The sequence below is a fragment of the Lutra lutra genome, chromosome 7 (genome assembly GCF_902655055.1).
Source record: "Lutra lutra chromosome 7, mLutLut1.2, whole genome shotgun sequence".
In the NCBI taxonomy this organism is placed as follows: Eukaryota; Metazoa; Chordata; class Mammalia; order Carnivora; family Mustelidae; genus Lutra; species Lutra lutra.
The window spans coordinates 21301266-21318847 of NC_062284.1; the positions used below are offsets into that span (position 1 = coordinate 21301266).

The following is a 17582-nucleotide window of genomic DNA, read 5'->3' on the forward strand; positions in this document are numbered from 1 at the left end:
AGCGGGAGGTGGGGGCAGGGGGGAGGGCCCCGGGCTCGCAGGAGGAAAGCCCCTGTGCTCCCAGTCTGGCCTCTTGCGGCTTCCGGGAGGAACAAGCTGTCCCAGGCCAGGCCTGTGGCTTGGGCAAGAGGAGCATGTGGGACGCAGTGTTCCCTGATAAGATGAGGCAATCGCTCTCACAGCCTCACTGCAGCGCCAGGGAACATTTATGTAACCCCCGCCCTGTGCCCCACGAGCCCTTGGCCCTGGTGCCCCTGCTGCCCAGCTGCCCCCCTTACTACACACCATAGCACCCCGCTCAGTACAGACCAGTTATCCCCTGGCCTTGCAGCCTGGCACCCTCAGGCCCCTCCCTCCACCCTGAGCATGGCCTGGCCCCCTCCCCAGCCCCCCACAGTGACTCCAGCCTTCCCCCAGTTCCCCTCCCTCCCTGTGCACCCTGTACCCCACAAAACCTGACCTCTACCCACTTCCTCTCACTCTGCCTCCCCCTCCCAATGCCCTCTCACCGTTCAGTCCCACAGCCCCAGTCCTGGCCCCCTTGGGAAAGTGAGGGCAGGGGGGCTTCTGTGGGCCATGCCAGGCTTAGGCTTCAGGCAGGGTGCTGCAGGAGGGCTGAGCTCCCTTCAGGGATCTGGAATCCTCGGTTAGGTTTCCTGTCCCAAGAGGGCCCATGTCACTTCTGAGCTAGACTGTGCACTCTCCTTGTGATGGCCCTGTGGTTCTCTTGCTGTCTCCCTGTCATGTGCCCAAGAGGAAGCAGATGCAGAATTTGAGCCCAGCAGGAGGGAAGCTAGGATTCACTTAGTCCCAAGGGCCGACACACCCTGTACGGCCCGGACCTGCGGGGTCCCCACTCCAGTCTGGTCGCACCATCTTGGGGCCAATCCCAAGCAGAGCAGTTTTCAGAGGGAGGCCTAGGGACACCTGTAGGTACCTGAGACCCTTCTAGGAAAACTATTTTCAAAATAATAACATCATTTATCCTTTATTCTCAAAAGAATATAATGGAATATTCCAAAAGCTAAATGATGAGTGATGACATCATCCCTCTGTCAGCTACTGGAATGTGTGCTTGAGTCTGAATTTTTTTGTTTTAATTTCTAGTACGATAAATATCAATAGATAGAGCCCATATGAACAGACTCACTTTGGGTCCCTCTCCACAAGTATGAGAAACACTGTCGTGGGTGACTCTGTCCCCCTGTCCAGGCTGCCTTAACCCCACCTGTTCTCGATTTTCCTGGCTGTTCCTCATTAGGCCCCTGGGTGCTGCCTGAGTGTCCCCAGCCCAGCCAGATCCTGGTGCCGCTCCTTACCAGCATGAGTCATAACTTCCAAGTGTTTGCTTCATCTGTTGGTGGGCCACTTTGTTGCCATCAGCCCTCCTGGAGTGGGCTGACAGAGGCGTGAAGGATGGAATAGTGAGGACGCTGTCTGCATCAAGACCCTGTCCCCAGGGCCAGACACTGGGTGTGTGTTCAATAAAAGTGCCAAGCTGCTGACGCCTAGACAGACCAAGAGCCGTGTGCTGGCCTAAGGGTGATGTTGGGCCTTCCCTATCTTCTGCCACTGCCACGCCAGGCCACCTGGTACCACATCCCATGCCACTGGATGCTGCAGTTCTCTGCGGCCCTGACGTCACTGGGGCTATCTCTGACTACGCCTGCCTCACGTGCCTCCCAGAGCTGTAAGCATTAAGGACCCTGAAAAGGACAAACCCCTAGTGAGGGCCCAGGGCTTCTTAGAAAGCAAAGGGGAGTCTGAATTTGGGTTGGTCCTCCCCTACTCCCACCACAGGCCTAAATTTGAGAAGACACAGGTGACAAAAATAATGGATAAGAGCACAACGAACAGCTTAACATTACAAAGGTAAGCATTTGGCACGTGCCAGGCACGGTGCCACGACCTGATTGTGTGTGACCTCAAGGAATCACCATGTGTACCCCACTGGGAGGAAGGGGTAGTTTATTCATTTCCTGGGTGATTACCGCAAACTAAGTAGCCTAACAGAACAGATTACTGTAAACTGGGTGGCTTGAAACAACAGGAATGCACTTTCTCAGTGTGCTAGAGAGCAGAATTTAAGATCAAGGTGTTGGCAGCTCACCCCCCTGCCCACCTCCTGAAGGCTCTGCTGGCAGCGGGGAGGGGGAGTCCATTTCACGCTTCTCTCCTAGCTTCCAGGGCCGCCCTGTGTGTTTGCTGGCCCTTGGCTAGTGGATGCGTCACTCCAGTCTGTTCTTCCATCCTCACTTGGCCTTCTCTTCTGTGTTTTTCTAAGGTCACTTGTGATCTCATTTCAAAATCTTTACCTTAATTATATCTACAAAGACCCTTTTTGCAAATAAGGAAAGGGATTCGAGGATTCCTTGTTCAAAGGGTTAGGACTTGGACTTCTTTGAGGGAAGGCACTCTTTACTCCTCCATAGAGATGCTTATCTGAAGCCACACTCAACAGACTGTGAGGACGGGTCTAAACCTCACACCTGGCACACCGAGCTCTTGAACTCAGCACCCAGTGACACAGAAATGAAACCATTGTATTTAATGCTGGACCTTTCCAAACATTTAATGACCAGTGTGCATTGTGAAGTTCCTAAAGTGGACTCAGCATGCAGCATTTCTCGGACTTTTTTGTTGACGAGATTTTTCCCCCCAGAACCAATTAACAATATATTCAGTTCTGAAAAGACATGTAACACAGAAGAGCTTACAACAACAACAACAAAAATCCTGTTCCCAGTACAGCCTCACACTCCCCAGAGACCAACACTGCTCCGATTTTAGTTGTCTTGGTGGTTACTGATATAAATAAACTATGTGATTTTTTTTTACTGTTCTTTGATAGTTCAGATTTAGATTTAGATGTAGGTACGATCTCCCTGCCATGAAATTTAAGGATTTACCTCATTCCTACCCTTCTCATCACCTCCTCCTGAATTGATGGATATGTTATTAATTTTTTTGTTGATTATCCTTATAACTTTAACCTCATTTAGACATTTCCTTTGACTGTTCATGCCTGTGTTCCTACCTTTCTTATAAGACTTTTTTTTTTTTAAGATTTTATTTATTTATTTGAGGGAGAATGAGTGAGAGAGAGCATGAGAGAGGAGAAGGTCAGAGGGAGAAGCAGACCCCAAGAAGCTGGGAGCCCGATGCGGGACTCGATCCTGGAAGTCCGGGATCATGACCTGAGCCGAAGGCAGTTACTCAACCAACTGAGCCACCCAGGCGCCCCCTACCTTTTTTATAAATCCACATTTTCTCCTGGGGCCATGAGTCAGTTGTGTGGACTTTGTCTATAACATTGATTCTACACACTGACAACTAACTGGTGCTAGGGTTCACATGACCATGACTGTGAAAAGATTACTTCCATATGCCAGGGCCTGTACAGGGATTTCATTCCCTCCTGCTGCCTCATGGGGTTGTTGTGAAAGATAAATAGTACAACATACAAAAAGCCCCTAGACCAGTGTTTGGCTCAGAGCTCTTCCCTGATTGCTCAGAGTCTTGTAGCATTTTAGTTTGCTTCCAGTTTAGACCCCAGTTTTCTTGCATGTCTTCTGTTTTTCCTGGAGTTTCTAATTGCCTCTCTTTTTTGTTTTAAATAAAGAATAATACGTACCCTCACTGTGTCCTGAAGTATATTCAGCCACTTGATCATACTCTCTGATGCACGGAACTCACTTTCTTCTTGGAACTATCCCCCTATGAATCCTGCCTCAATGGTCCCCAGGTCTCTACCTCACTCTCCTGAACACCCCTTCATTTCTCGCTCATTTCTCTGGCTTCTCAGGTTGTTTTTGTTGTTGTTGTTGTTGTTTTTTCTTATTTTTGCTGGCGTTTGAGAGGTAAACTTGAAGACCCGATCTCTTTGTCATCTAGAATCCAGTGTGATTTATGAGAAGTCTAGTGTGTGTCCCAGCCTTATTCCCTTACAGATAACTTGGCATTTGTTTCTCACCTCTTTCTCATAAATTTTGTGGTCTCTTTTTATTCAGTGTTCTGACATTGCAGAATTTCTCATAGTGGGAGCCTTTATTCACTAGCCTGCCCACATTTGTGGTAGCTAGTCTTATTTGATCCTGACAGATACCGTGTTCTTGTTTCTTTGGTACTTTGCTCTCCTCCCTTTTTTCCCTGTTTTTTTTTTTTCTTTAACAGAAATTAGTTAAATATTGCACCCCCCAGGATTGAGTCCCTGTAACTCTGAACTATCATTTGTAAACTGTTAGATAGGTTTAGGAAATGATGGTTTACTCTCCTACTTGACTTTGAATCCCTCACCCCCAACACACACCCTTTCCCACTCCAAAAAACCCGCATAAAATCAGTAAGAACATATACAGCCACACATAGCTCCTCTTAGTTTTAGCATTACTAGGAGACAGAGAACACAGCAACATTCACATGTTTCTAGAGGTTTTTGATGTTGTTCTGTTTTTCTGTGATATTTCCTTGAGTTTATTTCCAGCTTTTCTGTGGAATTTTTGTTTGGGCAACAATGCTCTCAGTTTCTAAACACTATTTTTTGTTCTCTGAACTTCCTTTTGATGGTATCATGTTGCTTTATGCATGAATTTTGTCTGAAACTGCTCTTAGAATACTAATTAGAATTTTTAGGTTGACATTCTCTTCTGTCTCCTGGCTTCACTCGTTTTCCCCTGGAGTAAGCTTTGTTTTGTTGCTCTAGGATTTTTCCCTTTCATGCTGCTGATTTTCCTTGGCCATCTGGCTATCCCTGGGTGTTTGTTTATATTTAAGGTTGATGGCCTCATTTGGGGTGGGTGGTGTGGATTTCCTCCTCCAGGCACAGGTGGGCCAGCTTCAAGGACTGGCTGTTGGCTTTAGAGCCAGACTAGGGGAGGGAGGGGAAAGTAAAGGGTTGGAAAGGTGGCTGTGTGGCCACCCAGGTGCCATAAGGGCTGTATTCTGGGGTGCCAGGAGCTTCTGCTGGCTCTCTCTGAGCAGTTGATGTCATTTTTCTTGTGGTTCAGAGTTTGCCTGGGTAAATGCTCACCTGTTCCTTGCTCTGAGCAAGGGATAGGAGGGAAGGGAGTGGTTCTGATCACAGCCTACATATTTGTTATCTCCCTCTCACGGAGTGTTCTGAGTAGCCACCCTTATCTGTCTCTGGGCTTGGGTCTGCAAAAGCCTTGTTGTACTCTCCTGCTCTGCTGTCTGTGTTACCCGTTGGCCCCGTTGGAACTTCTAGAAGAGAAGGTGCAACAAAGAGAAGAAAATTACCTGGTCTGGGCTCCTCATGTTATAGATGAGGAAACTGAGCAGAGGTCAGGATGGTGGTAGGGCACTCGGATCTGGGAATTGTCTCTTGGCCCTGAGAGGTGTGGGGCTCTGAAGTGTGGCTCCCCCAGGGCCAGTGTGGGGGCAGCTGGACTTGTGCAGGCCTGAAAGCCCTTCCTGCCCCTAGACCCTTTACTCCTGGTTACCAACCAGTCTTTGATTCTGAAGATGGGCCTGAGCTCCCCAGGGGCCTTGGGCCCTGCAGCCACATTACCTGAGATGCTGCCATTTTCATCCTGGGAGAGGTCTGCTGCCTTCCTTGGGTACCAGCTGGAGGGCACTGGCAAGGCATACCTTTGCCCTGATGGGTTTGTCGCAGAGGGTGGGAAGACAGCTAGGGGTGGGGAGGAAGGAAGGGGCTGTCGTGGAGGGCAGGCAGGGTCCGGAGCTGGGACTGACGCTCTGCCCTGTCGCCCACAGGTGAGAGGCCCTTCGCCTGCAGCTGGCAGGACTGCAACAAGAAGTTTGCGCGCTCCGATGAGCTGGCCCGGCACTACCGCACACACACCGGCGAGAAGAAGTTCAGCTGCCCCATCTGCGAGAAGCGCTTCATGCGCAGCGACCACCTGACGAAGCACGCGCGCCGCCACGCCAACTTCCACCCGGGCATGCTGCAGCGGCGCAGCGGGGGCTCGCGGACCGGCTCCCTCAGCGACTACAGCCGTTCGGACGCCAGCAGCCCCACCATCAGCCCGGCCAGCTCGCCCTGAGCCAGGCCGCTGCCCCGCCCCCAGCAGCACAGCCCCGGCCGCCCCTCCGCGGCGCCCCGCCCACACCTCCCCGGGGCTCCGCCCACCCCTCGTCGGCTACCGGGCCGTCCCACCTCCCCGCCCTGCCCCGTCCTGCCCCTCCCCGGGGCCCTACCCCACCCCTCCGCGGGTGCCCCGCCCCTCCTACGGGGCGCACAACCCCTCCTCGGGCGCCCCGCCCCAGGGCTGGCCGAGGACACTCCGCCCCCACTACAGCCATGAGCAGATGCTCGCCCTTCCTCTCGTGATGCCGTGTCTTTTCCTTTTGTAATAAGAAAGAAGAGAGAACTTTATGAAGTCAGTAACAACAACACAATTTCTTCACCTCAGGTGTCAAAAGTAAATTTGTAAAAAAACAAAAAATTTTCAAAAAACACCATCCACAAATTGCACAATAGACATACCCACAAAGGTGAGATTCAGTGGTGTTGAACCCCTCCCCCCCCCTTTCTCAGGGATGGACATGTTCCACGAGGTCAGTGAGGACACCCCCTTCCTGCCGCCTTACTCTGTACATAGATTTGCACTCTGGAGTTTTCTGTTAGGTTCGGGAACACACTGGGGACAAAGGAGATGGAGCAGTGCAGGTGGGGCTCAGCATCCAGCCTGTGGGTCAGTTGATCAGTCACTTCTGAGCGGACACGGTCACTGACATTTACTTCCAGGCCAGATTCCCAAGCAGGGGGCCTCCCAGCTGCCAGCTTCTGCCCCAGCAGCCCGGCCGGGCTCAGGACATAGATGATTCAGAGGGATGCCTTAAGCTGTACCGGGCAAAAGAAGCACTCCACCTGGGGAGACCACAGAAATGCCTGCCTTGTGGGGGGGGGCCTACCCATCTCCCTCCCCCTGCCTCCAGGAGCCTATTTCGGGGCCTCTCAGAGCACTGAGAGTAGAGAGGCAAGCCTCGGCTGGTCAGTCCAGTGCACCATCTGAAGTCCGATGTGATGGGGCCCGGGGCCACCTTTGCCCAGCCCTTGGCCTGCCTGAGGTATGTGCCCCGTGGAGGGACACCTGGTCGTCTGTGTCCTGCAGAAGGCACATGGAGACCTCTCACTCAGTCACGTTCTCTGACTGGAAAACAAAGCCTGGGAATCCTGGTCTTCAGAGACGTCTGAAGGTGTCTTCGGTACCTCTAGTTCCCGCGTTCTCCTGGACGGCCCTGCTCTGAAGACACCTTTGTTTGCAACCGTGGGGAAGGTCGTTGGGCCACCTGGCCAGAGGCCCAGTGTGTGTGGCCGTGCATGTGGCAGCGCTCGGTGCTTCAGAGAGACGGTTCTGTAGCAAGAGACCGGAACATTGTGACTTGGAACTTTTCGGGAGTGGTAAAGCAGATGTTAAGGGAAATGCTGTCGGAGAATATGCATTCTGTTTCCTCCCTGGGGAACACCAGACAGAAAGTTGTGGGAAATACTTTGCTCAGACCCACCGTGTTCCCAGCTCGGAATAAGCAAACCTCCAGCTTCTCCATGAGCTTTGCACCCCCTGGACTTCTTTCTCTCTTTCCCTCCCATTTGTCCCCTCCTGCCCGGGAGGACCCAGCCCACACCTGCCTGTCGGGGCATCAGGGCTTGGGGGCTCTGTTGCCGGTGTTCTCCTGCCAGGAGAGGAAGAGCGGAGAGCCAAGCGGTATCTCCGGGATCCCCCGCCTGGGCTGGGCCGGGCTTTGAGCACTGGCACGGGGGTCGGGCTGGGCTCCAGCGTGCTGCTGCTCAGCCGACATTGGGAGGTTACACCTCAGTGCTGCTGCCCGGGCACCTCCCTTCCCTTCCTCCTGAGAGTCGGGGCGTGTAAATACAAGCCCCAGGACCGTGTGTGCGTATGTGTGTGTGTTGGGGTGGGGGGTATGGGTTTGGGGTGGATCTGGGGTATCTTGCAGAGACCTCTGCTCATTTTGGTGAGGAGGAATGACCCTCGGGACCTCAGAGGGCTAGAGATGGGCTTCCTGGGCCCACAGTGCCTTGGTTGTGGCCGTCCTGCTTCTGTCCCCACCTTGGCACGGCGTGGGCTGCAGCACAGAGAAGCCCCAGAGACCCAGGCATGGCTGGTGCTCACAGCCCTTGGCCACGGCTTTAGGCTGGTACCTTTTGCCCATGGTGAGCACAAGAGTAACACTCTGCTTTCTGCAACACTTGGGTGCCCCTTTCGAATTCTGTTGTGAGTCATCTGGGCTCGGCCGGTGGCATGATGGTGGCCTCTGAGTGGCGTGTTAGGTACCAAGCTGGGCAGCAGCGTTCTTGCCATGGGTGGAAGCCAAGCGGGGCTGGGGGGGGGGGGGTCAGGAGCAGAGCTGCTGGCCCTGGCCACGGTGCCTCCTTTGGGCTGCATGATAGCCCTGCTTGCATTTGGTCTGGGGGAGAGAGTGGAAGATCCTATAGAGACCTGGACAGAAGAGCGCCCTGAGTGCTGAGGGTGAGAGGTCTTCGTGCCCAGTTCCAAAGTGAGGCCCAGAAGGCCCTTGGAGGCTCCTCCCAAAGTTGTTTCTGTGTGAGGCATAGAAAGCCACACTGAATACATTTCATGTCTCAGGAACTCACATTCCAGGTTCAGGAATTTTATTCCAAAGTCCTTTGGTGTGCTCACCGTCCACGGGTCCCCGAAAGGCAGGGAGAGGGAGCTGTGTGTCCCTGGGAGGCCACGCAGTGCTGTCCCATTGAGGAGCCAGGAGTCTCCTTGTGATCTGCCCACTGGCATCTCAGAAGGAGGGTTTCTAACCCCACATCTGTCTGCACATAGGAAGGGGAGTAAGGACTCTAAACCCAGTCATCTTGGAATAAAAGAAGAGCTGGTTTGTTTTAGAGGCGGGTGGGGGGTGGGGGAGGGAAAGCGGGTGTTTGCTGTTTCCAAAGAGAGCACTTCATTTAATTTTTCCTCTAAATGACCCAGGGCTGTTCCATCAGATAGATGGAAGGGTAACATTGCCTTAAAACAGAAATATGCAGGCATTGGCTATTTTTGGCAAACGAGTGTGTCTTCATTCCCAAAGTGGTTCTGGTCTAATGGCAGGGTGCGGTCCTTCCGCTATGGGCCTGGCCGGGGAGATGGGGCACCGCTCGGCTGACTTAGGGCACCTGGAGGGAATTCCCGCCTGGCATCCCTGGGCACTTGGCCTGGGGCTCCGGTTGGACCATCCTGACTCATCTGGGGCTAGAATTCATCTCACTTGAAGGGTGGGGGAAAGATCCATGAACCTCAGGCAAGGTTTAAATGGGCTCTCACTGGCATCTCATCATCATGAAGTGAGTGCTCGTAGAAGGGGGTGGTGGGCCTTGGAAAGCCACTCCCCAGGGCTCCCCACTGGAAGTAGTTAATGGGGCGGACCCTCCTGATACAGCCTGCATTTTCTTCTAAGATGTAGAATGTCTTCCCAGCCTGGGTCTATTTCAGGGTCTTTCATTTTTCTGGTTTATGGCCATGCTTACTGGCTTCAGTGTGATTGAAGAGCCCATAGGACTCCTAGACAGAATAGTGAAAACTGAAACCTTTATTTTGTAGCAGACTTGTTCTCACAGGCCAAGGGGGCAGAGATCTCAAAATGAAGGTTGCCTGAACACAGGGAGGATTTCCTCCAAAAAGTCCTAAAAGTGACCCATCACGTCCCAAATAAGAAAGCCCCTTTTTGCATCAGCCATGTGAGGGAGCCAGTTGTCAGCTCCCCACATGCCCATGGAATCCTACAGCCATCCAGAAAGGAACAGGTGAACACAGCCATTTCCAAAAAGGGCCTCAGGGTCCTCTTCTACAGGGTGCTATGTAGGAACAGGCAGTGATGCCCTTGATGGGAATGTAGTCCTGGAGGGGCCCTACCTACATCCCACCACACCCCTACTTCCTGCTCTGGAGGTGCAGGACACCGCCCACCCTCTATTCCGAGGCCATGCAACCAGGCAGGTGCAGGATTTGCCACGGTGCAGCCTCCAGGTGCAAACATCAAGGGCACTGGGGTCTCCCGATCTCACTGTATCCTGGGTCACAGCTCAGACCAGTGGGGAGGGACTCGGAGGTAGGGACAGCCAGGCCACGGGTGGCCCCCCAGCCCACCTGTTGGGATGTGAAGAGAGGGCTGGTGGCTTCCTGTGGTCCCAAGTGAGGTGTGGCAGAGCTGGCGTGTCCAGGCGAGCTCTCTGCTGCCCGGCCCAGAGTCAGAAGACGCAGCCTCCTTTCTTGCCAGAAGCAGGTGCTAAGGTGGACGGCACAGGGACACAGCACTCCCCAGGGACGTAATCAGTGGTCTCAGCTAGCAGGAGTGCCACCTAACAAGCAAGCGGGATCTGAGCAATAGCATCCTCTTGTCATTTGACTCCTGGTCTGGGCTGTTTTACAAGACTACCTGATTATTTTGACTTCTGACAGCACTGATTTTTTTTTTTTTTAAACCCATTTTTAAAAAGTCATGCAGTCAAAAACAGTGCTGGAAGGTTTAAAGGGTCTGATGTAGCGGTTGCATCGAAAGCAGTAAGAGATGCTTTTTTGGTCACCCGCATATTTTGCTCCCCAAAGATTCCATATCTGGTGACCATGTTTTCCAAAGGTAGAATCGAGGATGTGGGCCACTTGCTGAATGCAGGCTCGCCCAGGGAAGAGCCAGCTCCTGTGACTGACACTCCTGATTCGGAGGCTCAGTTTCAAAGGCTTGTCCAAGACACATTCCAGAGAATTTTGTACCAGAATTTGGATGTGCAATCCAGCTTACTACTGATAAACGCCTGAACGTCATTTAGGGCGAGGCCTTTGCCCCACCCCCTGCCCTGCCCCTCACTGGTATGAAGATTGGGTTTGGTGGGAGCTGTGGCCCCGGATCCATGAGGGTGGAGGGTCCCTACTTGGTTTCTTCCGACCCCCTGTAGCAATGTTGGACTTGCAGTGCGGCCGCTGGCTGGCTCTGCCCAGCCTCTCCCCTTCTCATGCAGCTTTAAAACCTTACTACTTTTATTTAAAGATGAACAGGGTGGGAGGGGAGTGGACCACATGAGCAGCTTTCTCCCAGGGCTCAGGAGCATTTTCCTAGTGACATGTTGGCAGGATGCTGTACACACTCCTGTAGAAACCCAAGTACGTGAGCTGAATGCCAGCGAGACAACCACAGGTCTGGCCAGAGGTTAACCGACCCCCGCCCCCACCAGGAGCACAAAGGCTGGGTGTACCGGCAGGATCCCTCCCCAGCCTGCCCTGTGTGTGGGGTGACAAGGACCACTTCCCAGCTGGGCTCAAATGCCACTTGGGGAGTGGTGTGGCGGCCATTCCCGGGTTAGGGTGCCAGCGTGGGGTGGGGCAGATGGGCTCACTCTCATCTCCCCCTGGAGAATCGCGTGCTTGGTGCCGAGGAACCCGAGGGCTCTGTGGTGTCAGCAGGAGCTATGCATCGTGGGGAAGGGGGCTTGCTGTGTCCCCACATAACCGGGAGTACCTTGTGTGGGTGTGTCGGGCGCATGAGTCGGCTATCCCCAGACCCGCACAAATGACCCCTTCCTCATCCAAAGCCATTGATGGAGCCTCTCTGGAACTGTTTGCCAAAATCCCAAGGCAGAATCCAAGGGTCCAAGACCATTTCCATGGAGCACACATTTTCCTTTTCTGTAGAACTTTTTTTTTTTTTTTCTTTTTAACCAGCACCACACCATGCTTCCGAAGGCCACGTTTCATCCTTCCTGGATCACTACAGTGAAGTATTACAGTTGTACAGTTCCCAATCTGGCCTTGGCTTGCTCGGATAAAACTTTGTATGTATTTTGTATGGCATAGATTCTATATTGTAATGATGTCCTATGCAAAAAGAAAAAAAATGACTAAATTGTAAATTTTATTGTTTTAACGTGTATGCATGTTTAGTGACGTTTACATTTTGAAATAAAATTTATGATTCATTATTTTATTTGCCAGAGCTGGTTCCTTGGAGAGCCCCAGGGTGGGGGAGGGGAGCAACCAAAGGGAACCAACTCCAGCAGCGGAATGTAATTGGCTGAGGGGGCAGAAACCCGCCTGGAACTTTGTAGGATAGAAGGCTTTACAGAGTCAGTGCCCCTCTGGCTATCCCCTCCCATCTACTCAGATGATTTTAGCTTGTCACAGCTTCACCCCTCAACTCTTCTCCCTTCCCACCCTCCTCCCCCCAAAAGGTCACCCTGACAGTTCCATCCCCAAGAGCATCAAGCAGAAAGGCAGGCCCTGGGGTGGCAGCGATGATGGGTTTCTGAGCAGGGCATAGTGACTGTCCCTTGAACTCCCCATAAAGCCCAGCATTTCGTCTCCCCAGGGCAGCAGCCCCATTTTTCCACCCCAGTTGCCCTCGGAGGTTCTGACAGCCCCTCAGACCATGCTGTCCCTCAGCCAGATGCCCGTCTGCTCCCCTCACCCCTCTGCCCAGAGTCCAAAGAATGACCTGCCTGCAGCCACTGAAGCCCCTGGGGGTGGCTGGGGGCACTGACCCCAAAGCACTCTGTGGCAGAGATGGCAGCCCGGAGTTGTGGCGACAGGTCTTGGGGTCCGGGGACTGGCATGGTACGTGTTAATGCCAGAGCTCGTTTAAGTCTCCCGTGATTATGGGGCTCCCCCAAAACAGGGCATTTCCGCAGCAGGCAGTATAAAGCCTGTAGCTAGTGGGAAGAGATGGGTGATGGGGTCTGGCCTGTGGCCTGTGCCCACAGAGCATGGAAAGAAGTCCCCAGCCAGGGGCAGAGCCAGGCCTGCCTCTGGGACAGTGCGGGCTTCTCACGTTACCACCTGTGGCTCAGCAAGCACTCGGAAGCACAGAGAAATGTAAAATGAGTGATAAGAGCGACACGCATTGGAGCTGATCAAAGGTGATTTTTCCTAAAGCGACATCTACACTGGCAGGCACTCCTGATTAAAATATTTTCTGGAAAAAAAATATATATATATATATTTTTTCCAGAAAATATTTAAAAAATATATATATATATTTTATATATATATATTTTTTTCCAGAAAATATTTTAAAATATATATATATTTTTTATATATATACATATATTTTTTTTTTCCGGTATCACAGCTGAGGAGGGAGGCCCGCCAAATGAAGGCCCCAGAGCACATGGGAACCAGCCAGAAAACAAGCACGCATCTTAAAACAACTGTCTCTTGGTGCTGAGATATGGGGAGCCCCGTCTTCGGGGAGGCATTTTCCCAGGAGAGCCGGTGTTCCGCCTTCTCAGACACCATTTCTTTCTGCTGGGGAACTCCCTGATCACAGCAAGCCGGATGGATCCATTTCCATAAATAGCTGTGTGTTGACAGGAGCCCAGATGCTTTAGAAATACTGACGGGGTTGGGGGAATGCAGCCATCCGTTGTGACATCGTGACATCGCTGCTGAGGTTTGCAAGAAGTTCTGGGTTCCTGCTGGGGCTCCTTTCTAGAAGATGGGGGCCTGGCATTCGGGGAGCCTGCATCTCAGGGCCGAGGTGTGTCCTGCGACCTTGAGAGGTACCCAGTCATGCAGAAGGAAGAAAATGCTCAAGCAATAGGTTTTCCTGGTGTTTAAAAAAACACACGAGCAGTGTGTGGGGGTGGAGGGTCTGTGGTGATGGGCTATCAGAACTGAGCAGGGACTGGGTGTTACAGTGTGGTCAGCCCCCAGACACTCCTTGCCCAACACTTTTGGCACTTTTTATCAGGATGTTGCATTACAACGTCCCACCCAGAGCAGTTAGCTGAAGTGTGCACTGTAGGGGAGGGTTTGCACAGACATGGGGATGTAGTAGTTAATTTCTGGACCAACAGAGGATTCAAAATAGCATCAACAGGCCAGTAGGATGACAGCAAGCCCCGACCATAACCAACAAGACCAAGTGTGTCTTTCGCAGATGAGACAGACCCGTCTTACCACATTGAGTCTGGAGGAGACCCAGCCTATGACTGGCTGCTGCTGACCCGCCCTCGGGTCTCCTGGGGACACAGGGAGTGCTGGCTTTGAGCGGGGTGAGTGGGGGAAGATAGGGGGGTAGCATCAGAGGGCAGAGCCCTGCAGGGCCCACCAACTGCAGAAACTTCTCATCATTTGGCAGGAGTCTGCAAAGCAGTGATCACCGCACTGCTGGAGGTTTTCAAGCAGAGGCTGAGGTGCTACCTGTCCCAAATACCATAGAGCGACTCTGGATGGGAGCCTGGTTGGCAGGCAAAACTAAGGCCACAGGATTTTCCAGGGGGACCCAATGGGGCATAATCCTCTGAACTGATCTCTTTATGGCCATGTCAGTCATCTTGGGTATGCGGCTGGTGTTTGGTGGGTTAGACTATGTAGTTTACTTTGGGGATATGGATGGCTTAGTACCCCTTAATCAAACCTCATGCATTCCGGGATAAAATTCCTGCCATTAGGGGCACCTGGGGGGGCTCGGTCGGTGAAACATCTGCCTTAGGCTCAGGTCATGATCCCGGGGGCCCCACGTGGAGATCCCTGCTCAGTGGAGAGCCTGCTTCTCCCTCTCCCTCTCCCTGCCGCTCCCCCTGCTTGTGTTCTCTTTCCCCCTCTCTCTGTCAAATAAATAAATTAAAATCTTCAAAAAAAAAAAAAAATTCCTGCCATTAGCAAGAGCCCTAAGCATCCTTAGTATACAGCAGTTTCGCCCAGGGATGGCACCTGGTCCCTCCTGACAGGGCTGTCACCTCTCCTGACCTTGCCACTGGCATGGATTGGAGAGCCCACAGCAGCGGTACACAGGACACACAGGGTCTGATGGAGATGCTGTTGGAAGCATTGGGCCCATGGTAGTTTCCTCTTACGGATGTAACAAGTCACTGCCAACAGAGTAGCTTAAGGCGACACATAGTTTCTTATGGCTTGGGATGTCAGAAATCTGCAGTGAGTCTAATAGGGTCAACTCATGCGGTCAGCAAGACTGGTGTCCTCTGGAGCATCTGTTTCTTGCCCTTTCCAGCCTGCAAAGATCACCTCCATTCCTTAACTCCTGGCCCCTTCGTCCATCCTCAAAGCCAAGAGTACAGCAACGTCTCTCCTCTTTGACCTCCCACCTCCCTCTTACAAGGGCCTTTGTGACGAAGTGCAGGATAACCTCGCACCTGCCCTAGCCCTCGTGGCCTTCCTGCACCCACCCCGAGCCACGGGAGAGCACAGCGGCAGCGTGGGCTACATCGGAGAGACGCAGGCTTGAGCGACCCCCACGTGGTGGGAGAACCCTGCAGTCACACGGGAAATTAAACCAGACCCAGCGTCTGCCACGTGCATTTTGCAGTCCCTCACGGTATTTTCCTTCAGTTGTCAGCTCTGAAAAGTAGAAATAACAACCATGGAAACAGAAGTCACTCCACTGCAATTCTTTCTAAAGAAGTGATGGGGAGGGGCGCCTGGGTGGCTCAGTCAGTGAAGCATCTGCCTTCAGTTCAGGTCGTGATCCCCGGGTCCTGCGATCAAGCCCCCCATGGGGCTGCTTACTCAGCATTGAGTCTGTTTCTCCCTCTCCCTCTGCCCTTCTGCCTTCTTGTGCTCATGCTCTGTCTCTCTCTCAGATAAATAAATAAGATCTTAAAAACAATAAAAGTAAAATGAGTGATCTGACCATTAAGAAGAAGAAGAGTGATTGGTGGTCTGAGAACCACAGCCCAGGGGGCCTGCTGCGGCCGGCAGGACCCTCACCCAGAGCGAAGGTATGTCTCTGCACAGACAAAAGCACAGCAGCTCTCAGTTCTGACCAGGCCACCGAGCAGCCCTAGAGAGATCCTTTTCTGAGCCTCGCCTTCCTGCCTCACTGGGGAAACCGGCTTGGCGGGGGGCCACGCACGCTTGTTGTCAAGTTCGCTGGGAGGCACCAGATGTCAGGCGCCAAGTCAGCAAGGATTGTGTCTGTGCCCAGACACTGGGTCCCTCTGGTATGGCCTCCACTCCCACTCGCAGCCGCCAAGACGACCCCATCACAAGCAGTTGGGAGGCTCAGTCCTCCCATGAGGAACCTCCACACAGGCAGAAGGTAGGGCAGGGCCCCCCATTCACCTGGAGGCTCCCCAGCAGGGCAAGGCGGGGAAACAGCACTCAGGGACTTAGTCTGCTTCTCTACCCCTGTCCCGGTCCTAGTGCCTTCTATTCCCAGCCTCGCAACGGGTCAGCGAGTCATTTATTAATTCCCCAGGAGCACCAGGAGAGTATCAACAAGAGGAGCACCGGGAGAGTGTCAGCAAGAAATATCAATACGATTTGCACCATCAATAGGCTTCCTCCTCAGAGGAGTCATCAGCACATAGAGCTACCGCAGGAGACCTCTGCTGATTGATCCCTTATTGCTTTTGGAAAATGGTTACTGACGGCTGGCTCTGATGAACGTAAGCTGCCCCCTGTCTTTTTCTCCTGCCCTTTCTAACTATGAGCACATTCTGGAAGGTTAGTAGAGACTGATCGCAGGGCCCACGGGGGTAGGACGCCCAGAGCAGAGAGGGCAGCTCAGTCCGGGCTTCTGTAGCTCTCTCCCAACCCAGGTCCAGGGAATTTCTTAAATGAACTTTCACCTGGGGAAGGAAGACCAGCTGCTAGTGCTCGATCCTCGATTGTCATGGAAACACAAACCCCACATGGAGAAGAGTGGGTGCCTCTAGTGTGGAGGGACCAGCCAGTGGCAGCCATGACCGGCTCTGCGGGGATGGGGGTGGGGAGGTCAAAACTCACACTTCTGAGGGCGCCTGGGTGAGTCCCAATTTTGGCTCGGGCCATGATCTCAGGGTTGTGGGATCGAGCCCTGTGTGGGGTTCGGCACTGGGTGTGGAGCCAGCTTAGGATTCTCTCTCCCTCTGCCCCTCCCTCCTCTGCTCATTCTCCCTCTCTTAAAAAACAAAACAAAACAAAACAAAAAATACAGCAAAAACCCACCTTGCAACTCCATTATATATATTCTTGAGAATGCAGCAAATATTAAATAATAAAACACTTAAAATCATCTGTTAAAAAACACCAAAATGTTTAAAAATAGTGTATTATAGGAATAGGGGATTGGCTAAGTGAAACATGTATCATCCATTGTGTCCAGTATCCAATATACTATTAAGTAAAAAAGGCAGGTAATAAAACAGTTTACAAAGTATAATCACATGTTATTTAAAAAGTTTTCTCAGGGGTACCTGGCTGGCTCAGTGGGTTAAAGCCTCTGTCTTCTGCTCAGGATTGAGCCCCACATCTAGCCCCGCATTGGGCTCTCTGCTCATCAGGGAGCCTGCTTCCTCCTCTCTCTCTGCCTGCCTCTCTGCCTACTTGGGATCTCTGTCTGTCAAGTAAATAAGTAAAATCTTAAAAAAAAAAAAGTTTTCTCTCTACCTATATAATTGTGCTTATGTATATATGCATAGAAAAATTCCGGTAAAAGACAAAACACAAGCACTTTTATCTGCAAGTAGTGGAAATTACAAATTATTTTTTATTTACTTATTTTTGTTTATTTTTTAAGTTTTCAAAACGACCCAGGTATAACTTTTATAATTAAAAACCACAATACCACTTTTGTGGCTAAGGCTGAGCTTGTCAGAGTAAGCTGGGAAGCCTACCTCCCACCCCCAGGAGATGTCC

The 17582-nt window shown here is 52.2% G+C and overlaps 1 protein-coding gene across 1 annotated transcript in view; it reads left to right on the forward strand.

Moving 5' to 3' along the window:
- KLF13 (KLF transcription factor 13) overlaps positions 1-11926 on the forward strand; it is a 50981-nt gene extending 39055 nt beyond the window's left edge. Inside the window, exon 2 of the mRNA XM_047736862.1 lies at positions 5734-11926. Coding sequence (XP_047592818.1) covers positions 5734-6023 — 290 coding nt within the window. The 3' untranslated portion in view covers positions 6024-11926. The remainder of the gene's footprint in view (positions 1-5733) is intronic.
- The last annotated feature ends 5656 nt before the right edge of the window (positions 11927-17582 follow it).